This window comes from Miniopterus schreibersii (assembly GCF_964146895.1).
Source record: "Miniopterus schreibersii genome assembly, chromosome: 11".
In the NCBI taxonomy this organism is placed as follows: Eukaryota; Metazoa; Chordata; class Mammalia; order Chiroptera; family Miniopteridae; genus Miniopterus; species Miniopterus schreibersii.
The window spans coordinates 893,440-913,542 of NC_138111.1; the positions used below are offsets into that span (position 1 = coordinate 893,440).

The 20,103-nt window shown below is 48.7% G+C and overlaps 1 protein-coding gene across 3 annotated transcripts in view; it reads left to right on the forward strand.

Annotated features, from left to right (window-relative positions):
- Positions 1 to 20,103, forward strand: part of CACNA1B (calcium voltage-gated channel subunit alpha1 B) — a gene marked incomplete at its 5' end in the record, with an annotated part of 127,616 nt that overhangs the window by 56,068 nt on the left and 51,445 nt on the right. For 2 of the 3 annotated variants that reach the window (XM_081152145.1, XM_081152144.1), the window contains 2 exons: positions 5,165 to 5,989; positions 6,979 to 7,196. In XM_081152145.1, the coding sequence (XP_081008271.1) occupies positions 5,165 to 5,989; positions 6,979 to 7,196 (1,043 nt within the window). The remainder of the gene's footprint in view (positions 1 to 5,164; positions 5,990 to 6,978; positions 7,197 to 20,103) is intronic. The other variant, XM_081152146.1, reaches the window with a different exon arrangement.

Consider the following 20,103-nt stretch of genomic DNA (forward strand, 5'->3'; position numbering starts at 1 on the left):
GGCCACCAAAAAGGAGGTGCCGACACTTCTGCCTCTCTGTTTCCTTCTGGGGACACCGCTATGTGGAATAAGGCTGTGGATGGGCACCTGGGCCTGGGGTACCTACAGCACCTGCTGTCAGCTGGATCACTGCCACAGGTTCCTTTCCTGCCTCCCAGGGGTCCTGAGGTCAGTGTAGTTCGCCCGCGTCACAGCCAGCCTGGGGCATGTGCAGGTGTCATCCCTGTGTTCCCTGTGTGGGTGCTGCAGGCTGTCCCAGGGAGCAGACCTAGGCTTTGGTCCTGTGTGGCAGGTAGTCAGCCCTGCTGTTGAATGTGCAGTTGGTCTGATGCAATCACCAGAAACTCCACTGGGTGAGACCCTCCTGGCATGTGAGGGCCTTGGGTGTGAGGGTCCTGTGGTAGTTTGCTCAGAGCTCCTGGTGTCTGACTGTCGCCTGCCCCTCCCCCACGTTTCCTCTTCTCCAGGAGAGGTAGGTCAGTTGGATGGGCAGTGCCTGTTCTCCCCAGGGTCATGTCTATGGCCAGCTGCCCAGTGCGTGAGAGTGGGCACCCGAGTGACCTTCCCCTCCCGTAGCCGTGCCATGAGATGCTTTCTGGACACTTGGATGCTGAGGGACTGTTAGTGTCCTTGGTGTTTGAGAGGCTCCCCTCAGCGCTCCATGCAGCTTGACACAGACGGCGCCCCAGGGGACAGAGGCTGTATGCTGGAACCCTCAAAGGGACCCCTGTGTCCCTCAGAGGTCAGCTGGGGCTGTGAGTGTCTTTGGCTTCAGGTGATGGTCACTTCAGGCTCTTGGGAGGGAAGAGACGCTGCGGTTGATGGGACCTCCCTGGCTCTCTGTGCATCACCCTATCCCTCATTGTCACCCGCCTTCTGAACCCTGCTGCCCACATGCCTGGGACACGTTTACTCACATGTTCATGTTTACCCCACACTCACACACCACACACTTACACCCTCACTCTCACCCACTCACGTACTCAGTCACAAACTTACACTGCAGCCACACTGATTTACACATTCTCTTGCACACACCTGTTTGCATCCAGGGCCTGTCAACAGGTGAGTTGCTTTAAGCTCCTCACATGTCTGTGGACTTAGCCTTCAGAAGGAGGAGCTGGGCGCCCACCAGGTCTTCCCTGGGGAAGCTGCTTTGAAGGGAAGTGGTTGTAAGATGTTTGGTTCCTCTGTTGGTTTTGGAAAAGCTTTTCAAAAGTCACTTGGAAATGGTTGGAGTCACACGCAAGGGAAGGGGGGTTGGGAATGTAGCCTGTTTGCCCCTGGGAAGGGTCATGGTGGCTTAGAGCTGGGGCTGAGGGCCGTGGTGGGTGAGGCAGAGTGGGTGGTCAAGCAGCAGGGCCTGGGAGACACCCTCAGTCAGGCCTGTGCTAGTCGCTCTGCTCCATCTGAAAGGCAGCCGTGCGAATGGCACCACATCTGGGGGGGGGGCTGCTGGGAATCGAGGGGCAGTTGGCACCAGGTCTGTCCTTCCGGGGCAGGTGTGCCAGGCTGTGGCAGGCGGCCCCCAGGATCATGTTTCTTATCTTTGGCCGCCACGGGGTTTGCTGTGTTCGGGTTAGCCTCACTTATCTGCTGGGTGCTCTTTCTTTCTCAACCTCTCTTTTACCCCGAGGTCCCAGCCGGTGACCGCTCTGACGGAAGTGTCCCTGGCCTCCTGCCCAGATGCACACCGCAGCCTGCACGCTGACCTGACACGGCTCACGTGTGCTCGTTCTTAGCGCTCTCTGGTCTCCTCACTTTTGTTCTGTTTTGTTTCTTGCATGTGCAGTTTTGTAAAGCAAACTCGAGGTACTGTATCTCGCAGCTCGTCTGTCTCCAGCGTAAACTCACCGTGAGTTGCTCTGCTACAATACCCGCCCCGGCTTCATGATAACCACATGCAAACGCCTTCCCCACCCCTAACTCTGCTTTCCACCTCGGCATTCACTTCAGGGCAGCTCCGCAAGCCTCCTTCAGCCTGGCGGGACAGCGGGCATGCTTCCTGATGCCCCACATCCTGCTCATGGGCATCAGACTCTGAGCTCAGTCCCTCCTCTGCTCCCTCCTAGTGTGTGTCCTCCTGTGTGCTGTCTGTCCATGTGCCGTCACTCTGGGGTCTCGGGTCTCCTTGTGGTCCCCACGAGGTAGAATGCTTGTCAGTGCTCACTGAGACATTCATGGGGTCGTCCTGCCTTGTGGGGATGTACCTTTGATCCTATGAGGTCCTTGTTCCAGAGAGAGCAGAATTGCACCAGTTGTGAGGCATACATGGGACCAGCCGGAGCTGAGGGAGAGCCATAGAACCCCCAGGTGGCCTCCTGGGGGCACTCTGGGCTTCCTCCTTAGGCTGTCAGGCCTTGCAGGTGAGGGGTTTCTGGAGTGACCAGTACAGTCAAGCCACCTGGACCAAGATAGCCAGGTGTCCCCTCTGTGTCCTGGTGGGGGTGGGAGCTCCTGCCTATCCTGAGCATCTGCTCTCTGTGCGGCCGGCACTGAGCTAGGCTCTGTGCTCCACAAGCGCTCAAGCTGCTGGCTGTCGTGGCCCTGGTGTCTCGGGTGAGAAAGCTGGGTCTGAAATGACTGGCTCTTAAGGGGAGATGGCGCCACAGGTGTGCGTGCTGCTCACCAGGGCTGCTGCGTGCTGTCCACTGCTATGGGGACTGGCTCTCTCAGGCCAGAAACTGAAAACTGGGGTTCCTGCACAGAGGCATTCATAGCATCTGGGCCGGGTTGGCCTGCAGTGTAGCCAGTCAGGGCATTAGGGAGCAGCTTCTCCATGAGGCTCCTTAAAGAGCCCTTTCAAGTCAGGACCTTGCCTAGGTTGGAGTTCCAGCTACCCTGGCCTATAGGTCAGAGGACAGCCCGACCCTGCGCTGCCTGTGAACTCAGAGGGTGCAGAGAGGCACCAGCATTGGTGTGGCTGCTGACTCAGACGCCAGAGGGAGAAGAGTCCGGGCACAGACTCAGATGCATCTGGAGAGGAGGCCAACTGCGTGGCTGCGGGGTGGGCGCGGCAGACAGTGTGGGTGGCTTGGGGCCTAGAGAGGCAGAGAGACCAGCAGGAGCAGGGCCAGGTGGAGCAGTGGACCTTGCTCCCCAGGCAGCTGTGAGGGGAGCTCGACAGCCATGGCACCCTCCAGTCCAGCCCACAGTCAGCCCAGCTCTCTCTGGGACCTTGGGCTGGTTCCTGGGGGGACAGGCAGCAGAGGTAAGGGCACAGCTAGTCCGTCAGGGGCCACAGTCCCTCGTCTCATCACCTGCCTGTCTGGCAGAGAACCGGGCCTCAGGATTGGGGCTGCGCCTGAGTGGGTCGCCACCCTGCCGACCAAGAGGCTCATACTCCAGGCCCATCTCAGGGTGCTCGGACTGACGGGGGGGCTGAAGCAGTGATCGGCACCCTCATGGCTCCTATGCCCAGGGCATGCTCCACATGGCTGCTATCCGTCTTACATGGGTCAGCATTGTTCAGAATCCGGCCCTGTGTTTTGGTGCCAGTGGGGGGTGGACAGGTCCCTTGCGGCTCTGTGTTGAAGTCAAAGAAAGAAAAGACGGGCTTGTTGCAAGGTGACCAACGTGCAGGGCAGCGTGGCTCCCACGTGTCAGTGGAGGCAGGTCGGGCCTTGGGTGACAGGTGAAGGTGAGTCAGCAGATGTCCAGAGAGGCCGAAACTTGTCCCCTACCTGTCACCCTGCCTCCCCGCCGGGCCCAGGTAAGGGACAGACATTGTGCGCTCTGCCCTGGAAATGTTCCCCACACTTCAGGCGCCCACACTTCACCTTTGAGGGGCAGGGCTCACCATCCACCACTCTGCCCAGGGCAGCTGCCACCTCTCTTTGCAGGTCACCGCAGTGCCAGTGGCCCAGAGCCCCAGGCTGGCCTGGGACCCCTCAGGCTGTGGCTCTAGGTGTGCTGTCAGTGGGGTTGGGGTCGGGCTGAGGCCTCCATTCTCCTTAGACCCTTTATTCTCTTGACCCTTGCATGCGTCCGACCCTGGCGCCGTCAGCAACTTGTTGTGGGATCCTTGTGGGTCGTGTCCTCTAGGCTGTGTCCTCGCCTGTGAAATGGGGGCAACACCTGACCCAAGGTAGTTGTGAGGGCTGGATGAGGCGGGCACCGGAGCCCAGAGCAATGTGGGCTGCTGAATGACACAGGCGACGACATCGTTTTCATGCTGCTGATGCCACCACCACGGTGGCCCAGGGCCCTCAGGGGAAGAGGGGTAAGACTAACTTCAGATGTTTGCTTGGCCAAGGTGGGCTGGGGTCTCCTACCATGGAATTTTACTCAGCAAAGAACCAGCGTGCAAAGGGCTTCCTGTGGACCCTGGGCTGTGAGCCCCACCAGTGACTGAAGGGGAGGGGTCAGGCCTTTGGTAACCTGCCCAGTGGGAGCTGAGCCTGGAGCACAGGCCACTCGTGGCGCTGAGGGCCCAGGAACCACTCCGGCTCTTTCCCTAGGGAGGAAGGTCCTCTCTGTGGAGCCAGGAGAGAACAGGGCATTGGTGACTACAGCAGGCAGTATCTCCTGGGAGCAAACGGTCATTGAGCTGATGGAGCTGACCACCGCAGGACAGTGCTGGCTCCCTGTCTGCTCCTGAGGGCGACCCGTGCCCCAGGCCCTCGCCCCCTGGGCTGGGCTGCCCACTGTGCTGGGTTCCCTCACTCACTGCCTCCTTCTCGAGGTGGAGGAGGAAAGTTCCCACCCTGGCAGGTCTGCTCTCTGCAGAGCCTCCCCCCCTGTCCTCCAGCCCTGCCCACCTGGGTGCTGGCCTACCCCATTCTGTCCCTCCTGTCCAGTGCCCACCTATCCTGGAAGCCTGTCTGCCACCTCACGCTGGTGCCCATCATGCCCACTCCCTGCACCTCTTGGTCTCAGGCCAATGTCTGCCTGCTCAGGAGTGGCCTTGAGGTCCCCCTCCCCCAGGCTGGTGTGTCTAGGGCCTGCCAGGTTGCCACCACTGGGTGAATTCTCTTACCCTGGGTGTCCCCACCTGTCCTACTGCACTAACTGCCAAGGGTCTTGAGGGCTCCCGCGCCTCTGCCCTCCCCCGCTCCCTGCGCCCACTCTGCCATCCCTCCATCGCTGTGTGTCATCTGTGGCTTCCCCTGCCAGGCAGAGAAGTGGGGGGCGCGAGAGGTGCTCACCTCCCATCTCCCCACAGCAGGCAGCAGAACTCGGCCAAGGCGCGCTCCGTGTGGGAGCAGCGGGCGAGCCAGCTGCGGCTGCAGAACCTGCGGGCCAGCTGCGAGGCGCTGTACAGCGAGCTGGACCCCGAGGAGCGGCTGCGCTACGCCACCACGCGCCACCTGCGGCCCGACATGAAGACGCACCTGGACCGGCCGCTGGTGGTGGAGCCCGGCCGCGACGGCGCGCGGGGCCCGGCGGGGAGCAAGGCCCGGCCCGAGGGCACGGAGGCTGCCGAGGGCGCAGACCCGCCGCGCAGGCATCACCGGCACCGCGACAAGGACAAGGCCCCGGCCCCGGCCCCTGCCCCGGCCCCGGTGGGGGAGCAGGACCGGGCGGACGCCCCGAAGGCGGAGGGCGGGGAGCCCGCGGCACAGGAGGAGCGGACACGGCAGCACCGCAGCCGCAGCAAGGAGACCGCGGGGACCCGGGAGGCCCGGGGCGAGCGCGGCCGCGGCCCATGTACCGAGGGCGGCCGGCGCCACCACCGGCGCGGCTCCCCCGAGGAGGCGGCCGAGCGGGAGCCCCGGCGCCACCGCGGCCACCGGCACGCGCAGGACCAGAGCAAGGAGGGCGCCGCGCACGGAGCCAGGGGCGAGCGACGCGCGCGGCACCGCGGAGGCCCCCGGGCCGGGCCCAGGGAGGCGGAGAGTGCGGAGGAGCCAGCGCGGAGGCACCGGGCCCGGCACAGGGCGCCGCCCGCGCACGAGGATGCCGAGAAGGAGGCCAAGGAGGCGGCAGCGAAGGAGGGCGAGGGCGAGGACCGGGACAAGGAGAAGGAGCCGCGGAACCCCCAGCCCCAGTGAGTCGCGCAGGGTGGAAGGAACAGCTCGCCCGCGCCGCGCCTCCGGCGCGCAGCAGGGTCCGCAGGCCACCGCTGTTCGCGCCCGCCCCCCATGCTGTCACCCCTGCCTCTGCCTCCTCTGGGTGGTGACGGTCCCGCTTGGTTGAGGTGACTGTAAAAGCCTGGACCTGCAGGTGGGGAAGGGTGTGCTCAGTGAGTGCCTGCCGTTGTTTAAGGCTACGGGAGAAAGGGGGTGTTTAGGGGAAATTATTGGGGCTGCTTTGGGACACACTGACTGGGGAAGCAGGGACTGCCCAGGGAGAAGAGATTGGGGAACTCTGGAGGGAGGAGTCAGGAGAGCCTGTGGGAAGCTGAGGAGCCCCTAGACTGAAAGGGAGGGGCTGGGGTGTGTGGCTGTGACAGAAAGCTCCCCCAGGCCCTCGCAGCCTGCTCCCTGGCCTGCTCCCTGGCGGGACAGGATCTGACCCTGACACTGAGAGCCCCTAGGCTGAGGCCAGCAGTCCCCACACTTGCCTGCTGGCCACACCCACCCAGAACCAACCCTGCAACCAAAGCCATGGCCCAGGATTAGCCAGTGGCTCCATCTTTGTGTTCAGAGCTCTGTGCTGGGCCTTGGCCTGAGGGAGCAGCTGGGGTGACTTAGGGAAACGTCCTCCTCATTCTGCACGCAGTTCCATTTCACACACAACTGGGTTTTGGGTTTGGTCCCTGGTTGGGGCACATACAGAAAGTAACTCATCAGTGTTTTTCACATCAACATTTCTCTCTCACTCTCCTCTCCTTTGCTCTCTCTCTTAAAAAAATCAATAAACATATCCCCTGGTGGGGATTAAAAAAACAGAACCATATGATAATGCCAGAGTAGCAGAGGAGGTGGTCAGGTATTTATTTGATCTAGATAGAGGCTTAAGGAGCTGGGTTTTGCAGACTGAATAGGAGTTTGGACCTGAGCTGCATCCTACTCTGATGTGCATTCTTGGTTGCAGGGAGCCACACTGTGACCTGGAGGCCAGTGGGATAATGGGTGTGGGTCCAGTGCATGCACTGCCCAGCACCTGTGTACAGAAGGTGGAAGAACAGCCAGAGGATGCAGATAATCAGCGGAACGTCACTCGAATGGGCAGTCAACCCTCAGACCCAAGTGCCACTGCTCATATCCCAGTGACACAGACTGGCCCTCCTGGGGAGACCACAGTTGTTCCCAGTGAGTATTTCCTGTACCAGCAGAGCAGGGCCCAGTTGCTTCCCCTCTGCTCTCCTGCTCTCCTCCTCCATGGCAGCTGCTTGGGGACAAAGCCTGCTTCTGCGAATTGTTCCCCCAGCAGAAGAGAGTCGTTTGCTATCAGCATCTGTTTGCTCTCCAGTGCCACAGAAGAGTGCTGTTGCTGCTGCACATCATTAAGCTCTCTTCTGTCTCCCAAAAGCATCTGCAAGTTGCCAGCTGAGTGCCAGGCAGTGTTAGAGTGCTGGCGACACAGCATCAGGGAGGGACCAGAGCTGCCCTGTGGGGTTACAGTGTCATGACTGCACAGACGTGAGCGGGCCAAGAACTTGTGGGTTTGCAGGAGGAGGTCCTCAGGGAGGTGGCCACCCTCCCATCCACTCCCATGCCCTGTTGTCCCTGCCTGAGCTTCCCTCTTCCTTCCCCTCACTCACTCATGTCCATGAGGTCCTCACCGTGTGCGGGCACTGAGACTCCTGGGTGAACAAGTCACTCCATCGAGTAGGGAGAGAGCTGCAGGCAATGAGTGCAGGCCCCTCACATTGTGTGGAAGGTGCAGGGCTGTTTTGTGAGCATCAAGGATAGAGAAAACGTTCCAAGGGGAAGAGGAGAGGCCACAGAAGCAGAGGGGATGTGGATGCCAGGTGAAGGTTTCATTCTCAAGCACACCAGGTGCTGCCACGCTCCTGGTGCCCACGTACAGACATGTGCATGCGCCCACTCTTACCCGGTGCTCTTGCTGGAGCCTGTGGACCAGTGCACTGTCCCAGATATAACATGGGAAGGTGGCCGGCTCTGGCTGCCTCACCTGATCTTGCTGCTTTGTTGTTATACCTCCATGGGAGCTTGTGACTTTGTCTTTCCAGACTCCCAGCAGCCAGCCTGCTCTGATTCTCTCTGGATCAGCTGGAGGAGAAACCCAGTGTCCCCACCTGGCTTTTGTTCACAGGTGTCCAGGTGTGGCTCCTCCTCCCCAGCCCCTGGTGTCCCTGATCATTTCGCTGTCCCATAGTTTGGCCTTTTCCAGAACATCAGAGTTGGAGTCTCACTGTGCAGCCTTTTCCGATTGGCTTCTCTCACTCAGTCACATGCCTGTAAGGTTCCTCCGGGTCTTGATGGCTCATTTCCTTTTAGCACTAAATGATATTCCATTGTCTGGATGGGTCATACTTTTTAAAAATCCATTTACCTACTGGAGAGCATCTTGGTTGCTTCCAAATTTTGGCAATTAATAAAGCGGCTATCGTGTACAGAATTTTGTGTGGACATACGTTTTCAACTCCTTTGGGTAAATACCAAGGAGAGCGATGGCTGGATTGTGTGGCTAGAGCATGTTTAATTTGGTAAGAAACCACCAAACTGGCATTTCCACCAGCAGGGAGTGAGACAACAGCATTGGGTGTAGTCGGGGTTCCAGATTCTGGCTACTCTGGGTGTTGTGGTGTCAGATTAAAGTTACGTTTCCCTGATGATGTGCAGTGTGGGACATCTTTTCACTTGCTTATTTGCCATCTGTATCTTTGGTGGGTGTCTGTTAAGGTTTTCAACCCATTTTTAATTAGGTTGTTTGTTCTCATATTGTTGAGTTTTAAGGTTCTTCATACATTCTGGATAACAACCTTTTATCAGATGTGCCTTCTGCAGTATTTTTTCCACGTCTGTGGCTGGTCTTCTCATTCTCCTGACATTTTCTTTTGCAGATAGAAATTCTTAACTTAAACGGAGCCCATTACTCATGATTTCTTTCGTGGGTCGCATCTTTAGTGCTCTCTCTAAAAGGGACACCATACCCAAGGCCATCTAGGTTTTCTCCTTCGTTATCTCCTGGGAATTTTATAGTTTTGCATTTCACAGTGAGGCCTGTGAACCATTTTGACTTAAAATTTGTGAGGAGTGTAAAGTCTGTCTAGATTCACATTTTTGCACATGGATGTGCAGCTGTGCCAGTGCCATTGTTGAAGAGACTGTCTTTGTTCCGTTGTGTGGCTTTTGCTCCTGTGTCAGGGGTCGGGTGGCTATAGTGGTGGGTCTGCTTCTGGGCTCCCTCTTCAGCTTATTGCTCTATTTGTGTTTCACCAGCACCGCACCCTTGACTGTAGTTTCATAGTGAGTCTCAAAGCTGGGTAGCGTCAGTCCTCCAACGTTTTTCTTCAGTGTTGAATTGTTTGCTGTTCTGAGTCTCTTGCCTCCATGTAAACTTTAGAATGAGTTTGTCAGTATCCACAGAATAACTTGCTGGGATTCTGACTGTGGCTGTACTGAATCTGTGGTCGAGCTGGGGAGGGCTGGTGTCCTGACAGTACTGAGGCTTCCTGTCCACGGGCACAGACACCTTTGCGTTTATCGAGATCTTTCATTTTTATCCATCAGATTTTGGTTTTCCTCACAGAGATCTCCTGCAGACTTTGTTAGATTAATACCTGAGTGTCTCACTGTCAGGGTGCTAATGCAAATGGTATTGTGTTTTGAATTTCAAATTCCACTTGCTCTTTGTTGGGACATAGGGAAGCAGTTGACTTTTGTAAATTAACTGTGTGTCCTGCAACCTTGCTAAAGCTCCTTGTTGTTTACAGGAGTGTTTTTTTGTTGATTATTTCCTGATATTAGTAATTTGTGTTTTTCTTCTTTTTTCTTAGTTAGCCTAACTAGAGGCATGTCGATTTCACTAGTGTCTGCTCTAGTTCTTCCCTCTTCCTCTGCTCACCGTGGGTTTGACCTATCTCTCCTCTCCTGGTTCCTCAGGCGGGAGCACAGGCTGTCCAGTTACGTCTTTCTCTCTTCCAGCACCTGCATTCAGCCCTGCGTTTCCCTCGGAGCCCTGCTCGCTGCAGTAACAGCATTGGATAAGTTGTGTTTTCAGTTTTATTTTGTTAAAAATAACATTTCTCTTGCGATTTCTTATTTGACCCACTTGTCATTTAGAAGTGTGTTGTTTACTCTCTGCATATTTGGGGATTTTTCTGTTCTCTTCCTATCACTGATTTTGGGAATCAATATTTTTGCCCACTTTTTAATTGATTTATTTTCTAATCGTTGAGTTTTAAGATATATTTCTCTATTTTGGATAAGAGTCCTTTATTAGATATGTGATTTGCAAATATTTTCTCCAAGTTTGTGGCTTGTCTTTTCATTCTTTTCATATCTGGTATTTTTATTTTTACTGATGGGAAGGTTCATCTGGTCCCCATTATTGCTACTGCTAGAGGCAGAAATCTGAGCTCCTGATTTTTATATGTTAATTTTGTATCCTGTTACTTTTCTGAATTCCCAAATTGTTTATCAGTTTTAGCATTTGATTCTCTTATGTGTGTTTTTCTAAGTATATTATCAAAATTTGTGCACGTATAGTTCTAACTGTTCCTTTCCAAGTTTTATGCCTCTTGTTGTGGTTTTATTTCGCCTGATTGCAGCGGCTAGACACTGTCAGAGAATAGTGGCATTCATGGGGACCCTGCCTTGTTTTGCCTACACCCAGTAGGATACTGGTTTTGGGCTTGAGAGGTGCGTGTGTGTAAAGTCATGCCACAGTGTCTGTTAGTCCACTTCTCAGTAAGTATATCGAACACTTGGAAGGCCTGTCATCCTCCACAGAGACCGCCCGTGAAGGTGGTGTTCACAGTAATGAGTTTTCTGATATTGAGCTGCCTTTTCAATCTTAAAGTAAACCCCACTTGGTTATCATATCTGTTTTTCACAGGATGTTGGGTTCTGTGTGTTAACATGCAGGATTTTTGGATTGATGCTTCAAAGTGAGATGAGTTCTGTAGCTTCCTTATATTACGTTAGAGCCTCATAGGCTTAGATGTTAATGCTCTATAGTTATCTCTTGCTTAACATCACAAATCCATTTCTGAAAATCGAATCTTGTAATGCAAGTCCCAGCCCCATTACTTCATATGGGAGAGTAATAATGTGCTGTAAAGTTGTAACAGTGTGATTGGTTGTAGAAGTCCCCAGCCAGCTTTTTTTTCTTTTTTTCTTTTTACTGTATCTTTTGATTTCAGAAGAGAGTAGAGAGAGAGAGAAACATCAATGATGAAAGAGTCATGGATCGGCTGCCTCCTACACGCTCCCTGCTGAAGATCAAGCCTGCAACCCAGGCATATGCCCTGACTAGGAATTGAACCCTGATCTCCTGGGTCCTAGGTTGATGCTCAGCCGCTGAGCCACGCCTGACTGACCCCAGCCAGCTTCTTACCTTAAACTGTAACTAAAGCATAAACACTGGAAAGTAAAAACTCATATTAGGACATAAAATGCTTAACACATTATTTCCTGACCACCATGGTTAAAATAGCTGTCACCCTCCTTTACTGAGACTTACTGCCCTTTTCAAAAACACACACTCAAGATTCTAATAGTTGACCAACTGAAGCCTGAGAGTTTTTCCCCAAATTTTTTTCTTGAAAAATGGGGGCTGTATACATGTTTCCTTCACTAATATCAGCCAAGAAAAACCCCAGCCACATTGTAATGAGAGGCATGTGTGTTCTCCTGAAGTGCGATGCTCTCCCGGGGAATTTTACTAGAGATGTTATATAGGCTATGCCCAGTGATTCATAAAAAGAATTAGGAGGTTTTCTTTGTTTCCTTCTCTGGGACAGGTTAGCATCAGGCTTCCCTTGGCCTTTGCAGATTTGGTGAAATTCCCTTGTGAAATCATCTGGGGCTTTTTTTTTTTTAGAAAAGTAGTTTTTTAATAATTTCTCTATTTCTATATAGATATTGGTCTGTTTAAACTCTCTCATTTCCTGAGATCAGTTTGGTAAATTATAATTTCCTTAGAAATGATCCATTTGATTTAGGTTTTATAAGTTATGCAAAGAAATGGCGTAATTTTTTCAAAGTTTTTTTCTATCTTGTGCTTAAATTCTCTTTTGCTTAACTTCCTTATAGAACATAGAATTTTAAAAATCTTTAAAAAGAATTTTGCCACCAATTAAGAATTTCTTTGTTTATTTTTTATCCCTGTCCCCTGTCCCACCTGTTTCTGTTCTGCTTTGTTCATTCAGTTATTTTAGACTCACATGTAAGAGGTCATATGGTGTTTGTTTTTCTCTGTCTAACTTACCTCACGGAGCATAATGCTGTTAAGGTCCACCCATGTTGTCACAAATGGCAAGATCTCATTCTCCTGTGCGTGTGCGCACCGCTGCTTTACCCACTCGCCTATTGGTAGAAGCTTGTGCTGCTCCCATAGCTTGGCTGTTGTAAGTAGTGCTGCAGTGAACACGGGCGCGCGTGTCATTTTGAATTAGTGGTTTTGTTTCCACCTAGAAGTGGAATTACTGGACTATAGAGAAGCTCTCTTTTTAAATTTTGTTTTTTTAAACATATCTTTATTAATTTCAGGGAGAGGGAGAGAGAGAGAGAGAGAAAGAGAGAAACATCAATGAGTCATTGATCGGCTGCCTCATACACGTCCCCCACCGGAGATCAAGCCCGCAACCTGGGCATGTGCCCTGATGGGGAATCGAACCCTGGTCTCCTGGATCCTAGGCCAATGCTCAACTGCAGAGCCACGCTGGCTGGGCTCTTTCTTAATTCTTTGAGGAAACTCCACACTGTTTTCCACAGTGGCTGCACCAATCTGCATTCCCACCAACAGTGCACAAGGGTCCCTTTTCTCCGAATCCTCCCCAACACCCGTGGTCTGTTGATTCATTGATGGTGGCCATTCTCACAGGGGTGAGGTGAACCCCATTGTGGATTTAACTTGCATCTCTCTGACAGTGACGGTGGCATAAGCACCTTTTCATACATCTGTCGGCTATCTGCATGTCCTCTTTGGAGAAATGTCTGTTTAGGTTCTCTGCCCATTTTTAAAATTAGATTGCTTATGTTTTGGTGTTGAGTTGTATGAGTTCTTTATAAATTTTTATATAGCCCCTCATAGGATGTGTCTTTGGCGACTGTCTTCTCCCATTCAGTAGGGTGCCTTTTCATTTTGTCGACGATTTCTTTCCCTGTGAAAACACTTTTCGTTTGATGTTTCTATTTGTTTACTTTTCCTTTTGTTTCCCTTGCTCAAGGAGACATATCCAAAAAACATATTTCTAAGATCAGTATTAGAGAGTTTACTGCCTATGGTTTCTTCAGGGAGCGTTATGGTTTCAAGTCTAACCCTAGGGTGAGGCCTAGGGTTAGGGTTCGTTCTTTAACCCATTTTGAGTTTATTTTTGTACATGGTGTAAGAATGTATTCCAATTTCATTGTTTGGCACGTATCTGCCCAGTTTTGCCAAAACCAGTTTTTGAAGAGCTATGAATTCTACTTTCTCATATTTTGTTAAGGAGATGCTCTGTGTTCATGAGGGATGTTGGTCTGTAGTTGTCTGTTTTCTACTGTCATCTAGTTTGTGTATCAGAATACTGAATTCATAAAATGGACTGGAAAGCACTTCATCTGCGTTTTAGAGGAGATTGTGTAGAATTGGTGGTCATTCTCCATTAAATATTTGGTGCCAATGGAACATTTCTTTTGGGAGCATAAAATTATTACTATCATAGGCTGTGTTACCTGTCTCATGGGCTGAATTGTCGTAGCTGGTGCTGTGGAAGGAGCTGGTCCATCTCACATAAGGTGTCGGGTTTCTGTGGTGTAGTGGCAGTGTCCCTTACTCTGCTGTCCTCGGGATCTGTAGGGACAGCCTGTTTGTTCCTGATTTTGGTAATTTGTGTCTTCTTTTTTTTCAGTCTTGCTAGAAGTTTGTTAATCTCATTAATCTTTTCACAGATTTTCTCTTGGTTTTGTTTCCAATTGCATTTTATTTCTGCTCTTTTTTTTTCTTTCTGTTTGATTTGGGTTTATTTTGCTGTTTTTGGTTTCTTAAGATGGGAGCTTAGATTATTGATTGGAGTCTTTTCCTTTTTTCTAATGCTGTACATTTTCTTCTGAGGACTGCTTTATCTGTGTCCCACAGACTTTGACATTTTCATTTTCATTCAGTTCCATTAAAACTTCCTCTTTGACTCATTGATTACCTAGAAGTGTGTCATTTAGTTTCCAAGTGTTTGGAGCTCCGCTTTCTTGTCATCTTTCTGTCACTGACTTCTAGTTTGATTACTTTGTGGTCAGTGAGCACACTCTATCATTTCGAATCTTGGAAGCTTGTTAAGGTATGTTGTACTGCCCAGGCTATGGCTTGTCTTGGTCTACATTCTGTGGGTGCTGGAAAAGAATGCTCATGCTGCTGCTGTTGGGCAGGCTCCTGTGAGTGCCAGTTCCGTCCTTTGGGTCGGTGGTGGTGTTGATTTCTGTGTAAATGTGGGTTTATCTGTTTCTTCTTTCCGTTCTATTGGCTTTTGTCTCATGCATTTTGCAGCTCTGGTTTAAATGCATACACATTTAGAATTGTGCCTTCTTGAAAGCTTGGCCCTTCAGTCATTGTGCAATGTGTCTGTCTGTACCTGACAGTTCTCTTTGCTCTGATGTCTACTTTATCGGACATAAACACACCCCCACTCTTGCTTTATTTTGATTCATATTTTTCTGGTATATCTTTCTTACCTTTTTACTTTCAAACTAGCTGCATAGTTATATTTTAAGTTAGTTTCTGGTAGACAACATATAGTTGGGTCATGTTTTTAATTCATTCTGTTAGTTCTGTCTTTTATTTGGCATATTAAGACCATTTACATTCTTTCTGTTTTTTTGGTTTGGTTTTGTTTTGTTTCTCTGGTTTCTGTTTCCTGCCTTCCCTGGGTTCCTGGTATATATTTAAGAATTCATTTTGATTTAACTGTAGTACTTTTTATTGTATCTCTGTATTGTTTTTTACTGTTTGCTCTGGGTATGATGTTATACAATAACTTACTCCAGTATACCAGAGTTATCACTTTACCAGTTTGAGTGAAGTATGACAACTTTACTCCTTTTTTCCTCCCCATGTATAATATAATTGTCTTAAATGTTTCCTCTGTATATATTTAGAACCACATCAGTATGTGTTATAATTTTTGCTTCACCCTAGAAATTTAGGAAGAAAGTACATTGTATTTACTCATATTTTTTTCTCCTTCTATTGTTCTTTCTTCCTTCGTGATATTCCAGTATTTCTTCTTTCATAATTTATGTTCTATTTAGAGGAACTTCCTTGGTCATTCTTTTAGTGTAGGCCTGCAGGGGGCAGATTCTCTTAGTTTTCCTTCATCCGAGAATGTCTTGATTTTCCCTTCATTCCTGAAGGATATTTTTACTGGGTATAGAACTCTGGGTTGACAGTTCTTTTTTTTTCAGCACTTGAAAAAAACGTGTGCCTCTTCCTTCTGACCTCCATGGTTTCTGATGAGAAATCTACTGTCATTCGAATTGTTTTCTTCCTATAGGTAAGATGTTTCTCTCTCGCTGCTTTCAAGATTTATTTCTTTGTCTTTATATTTCAGAAGTTTGATTATGATGTATGTTGGCATGAGTTTCTTTAGGCTTATCCTGTTTGGGGTTTGCTCAGTTTCTTGAATTTGTAGGTTTATGTCTTTTTGCCAGATTTGGAGTATTTCATCCATTATGTCTTTGAATACGTCTTCAGCTCTGCCCTCTTTCTCTTTTCTTTTCAGGACTTTGTTGACATGAATGGTAGATCTTGTGTTACAGTCACAAAGGTCTCTGAGGCTCTGTTCACTTTTTGCGGTCTTTTTCTTTTCTTTTTTTTTTCTGTTTTTCAGATTGGGTAATTCTTATTGTTCTGTCTCCCAGTTCACTGACTCTCTCCTCTGTATGCTCCATTCTGCTGTTAAGCCCATCTATTGAGTTTTAATTTCAGTTATTGTATATTTCAGTCATAAAATTTATATTTGGTTCTTCTTTATATCTTCTATTTCTTTGCTAAGGTTTTCTGTTTCTTTGCTAAGATTATTTTTTTCATTTTTTTTCAAATGTGCTCTAAATAGTCTGTTGAAGCATTTTTATGATGGGTGCATTAAATCATTGTCAGATAATTCTAACATCTGTATTATTTGGTGTCTGTTGATTGTCTCTTCTCATTGAAATTGATATTTTACTGGTGTGACAAGTAATTTTTATTGAGACCTAGACATGTTGATATTATGCCATTAGCCTGTGAGTCTTACTTAAATCTGTCTTAGCTGGTCTACAGTGATACTGCTCCACCAGGGAGGGGCAGGGAGCTGTCTCACGGACAGGTGGGATGGAGCACAGGTTCCTCAGTTGACTTCCACTGGCACCAGTGGGAGTGAGCTCTGTTCCAGTTGGACTGGGGTGGGAGATCGAGATCTAGCTCCTCCCTGGGCCTCCACTGATGCCATCCAGTCTGAGAGAGTGAGAGTACCTTTTCTGCTGCCCCCACAGCCTCCATGGACAGAGCAGGGGTTGGCCTCATTACCTCTGAGTGTTGGTAAAAGTCCTGGCTTTCCACTGGGATTCACTTCAGCAAGTAAAGGGAAGGGGTGCCTTCCCTTTACTTATTACTTATCAGTGATAATTGAAGTCCAGGCTCCCCACATGACCTGTACTGATGTTGCATGGGTTGGGGGTCTTGTTACTACAGGGTGGGGCAAGAGATCCCCACTTGGCTCCCTCTGATACCACCCCAGCAGAAGCTTTTGGGTACCTCATCACAGGCTGTTGAGGGGGGCCATGTAGGCTGGCCTCACTCAGTCTCTGCTCATGAGTGGAGGTAGGGCTGCCGTTTTTTCCTGCAGTGTTTGGCTGTAGCTGAGTAGTGATTGTCTGTTACTAATTTCTTATCTTGCTGGGCTGCACCTCCCCTCATCCTGTCACTAGAGAAGGCTGGCTTTTGTTGGGACTTTAAGAAATCTGTGCTCTTTGGCACTTCTGGGTTGCTAGCTTCTCCAACACCAAGAATATGTGAAGCATAAAAGAAAACCAAGAAAAGAAAAACTTATTGCTGTGTCATTTCTCAGATTCCAAGGTCACTAGCCAATCTGCCTCCTCCTTTCTATCTTTCAGGATCTTCTTACATTTGCCTTACATACAACGTCCAGGTTTTTAGTGGTGCTTAGTGGGATAGAGGAGGGAAAGTTCTTCTATTTCATCTTTCTAGAAATTGACATCTTGAATTTTTATATATGGCGTGAGGTCAGAGTAGAGATTCCCCACCCCCACCATGGATGTCTATTTGTCCCATTACCATTTATGTAAAGATATATCCTGCTCACTATGACTGGGAACCTAAAACTGCTCTAAAAAAGTAAAAAGAAATTTTAGGATAAGACAAGAGAGATACAAATACAAAATCAAATTTTGTTGAATTACTTCCCGCTGAATTACTTTGGCACTTTTGTTAAAAATCAATTGGTGGGTGTTAGTACATTTCAGGAAAAATTTCTGGGATTGTGATTTTAAATGTTAGTTCTATTGCATCATTTTATTTTCGTTTTTCAGATATTCCAGTTATACAAATGTTGGCTCTACTTTGCCTGTTTTTTATCTGACTTTCTGATCCTTTTGAAAACTCATCACACCCTGACTGGATAGCTCAGTTGGTTAGAGCGTCGTCCCGATATGCCAAGGCTGCAGGGTTTCCTTTTCTCCACACCCTCGCCAGCACGCGTTTGTTGATTTACTGATGGTAGCCATTATGGCAGGTGTGAGGTGATACCTCGTTGTTGTTTTAATTTGTGTGTCTCTGGTAATTAGTGCCATTGAGCACCTTTTCAAATGTCTGTTGGCATCTGTGTGTCGTCTTGCAGAAATGTCTATTTAGGGCCTCTGCCCATTTTTTAATTGGATTGTTTGTCTTCCTGGTGTTGAGTTGCATGAGTTATTTATATATTTTGGAAATTTACCAGATTATAGGATTTTAATTTGATTTTGTATTTGTATCTCTTTTGTCTTGTCCTGAAATTTTTGTCTTTTTACTCTTCTAGAGCAGTTTCAGGCTCCCAGTCATAGTGAGCAGGAGCTCTGCTGTATACCCACTGTCTCTGGACGGGTGCAGCCTTCTCCATCATCAGTGTCTCCACCAGGTGGTGCACTTGTTACAGTCGGTGAACCCACACGGACATGTCACTGTCACCCAGAATCCACAGTTTATGTGAGGGTCACTCTTGGTGTCGTACATTCTGTGGGTTTGGACCAATGTATAATGACATGTAGCCACCATTATGGTGTCATACAGAGTAGTTCACTGCCCTAAAACCCCTTTTTTTTTGTATTTTTTACTTTGCATATTGTTTTTAAAATGATATTCTCTTTTAAAAAATTATACTTTTTAATTATTTGCTCCTACTATATAGAAACACAAGCAAGTTTTTATCCAGGCACAGTTTTCAATCACTCTGGTTACACTAAGTAACTTTTCTGTAGATTATTTTGTTTTCTACGTAGACACAGTTATACTGCCTCAGAATATTATCTTTTTTAATTTTTTTTTTTAATATATCTTTATTGATTTCAGAGAGAGGAAAGGAGAGGGAGAGAGAGAGATAGAAACATCAATGATGAGAGAGTCATTGATTGAGCCCGCAACCCGGGCATGTGCCCTGACCGGGAATCGAACCCCGATCTCCTGGATCCTAGGTCGACACTCAACCGCTGAGCCACGCCCAGCCGGGCAGAATATAATTTTTGACTCATGAACTCTTTAAAGTCTGTTTTTCAATTTCCAGTTGTGAAATTTAAACCTTAATTAATCTTTTTTTGTTTCTGATAACTACCTAAATTTCTAACTTAATTTCACTGTGATGAGAGAGCATAACCTGTAGATGGTGAGGGGAAGTTTGCCCAAAGTATTCCTCTTGGGATATTTACTACAGTCTTGTGTCCTATTGTTTCTGGGGTCCAAGCAAGATTTGTTTACATGTTTTTGTCTTCTGTCTACCCGAGTTGCCTACTTTGAATTCCCAGACCCCTGCCTCTGCTCCTTAGTCCAGAATGGTGACTAAGCCTTAACTGCCCAACATGTCCCCTCAGGTCCCATATTCTCAGGGACCCTGTATGTACTGTCCACTTGAGTGTTAATGAATCAAGAGCTTCACCAGAACCAAAGACAAAGATTTATTCAAGGATCTTGAGATTGGTAATCTGGAAACATGGCCAGGTAACACCAGAGTGTTCTGAAGAAGCAGAAGCATTGGGAGCTCCTACGTGGCAGAATCAGTCCTGCATCCCTAGCTCTGGGTTGGTCCGAGGTGGTGGTGTCAAACTGTCTGGGCACATAGACATGCTTTCCCACGTTCTTCAGAGGGCGCACTGTGGGGTTCGTATGTATCTCTGAAAGTTCAGAAGTTTAAAAGTTTAAGTCCTTGGGCTGGTTAATGCAGAACAAACTCTGTTCCTTGTGTTTCAGCCGCTGTGATTTAAGTAACTTTGTTAGCTTGGCTGTGGTGACCCCATTTTGTTTCTCCACTTCTGGCTCAGTATGTAATGAACTTGGTCATTTTCTCCCATTAATCTCTCTCGTTAATTTGATTATGAGTCCAGCCAGAGGGACTTAGAAGGGTGGATGGAAAATTGTTTTTCCACCCCCACAATGGTTTCCTTTGAGACATACTTACAGTTGCTTATGGCTTAACATATGGTCAATGTTTATAAATGTTCCATGAGCTTAAAAGGAATATGTTTTCTTTAATTTTGGACCACTGGGCTTTTTATATTTGTCTTCCAAATCAGTTCTTAGTTGCACTGCTAAATATTCCACGTACTCAATAATATTTCCCTGACTGACTCATGGCTAATTGAGTGCATATGAAACCTCTTTCTCTCGGCAGACCTGTCAGCTCTTACTTTATATGCACATTTATTTATTTTCTGCAGTTACTGTAAATAGTTTGAAACATGCAGCGCAGAACAGAAAACCTAACAGACGATCAAGTACTTTTTTCTTTCTAAATGAACATTTGCTAAGCGTTATGTTTTTTCATCTTTTGACTTTCGACCTTTATGTGGCCATATGTTTTAGGCTTGCCTC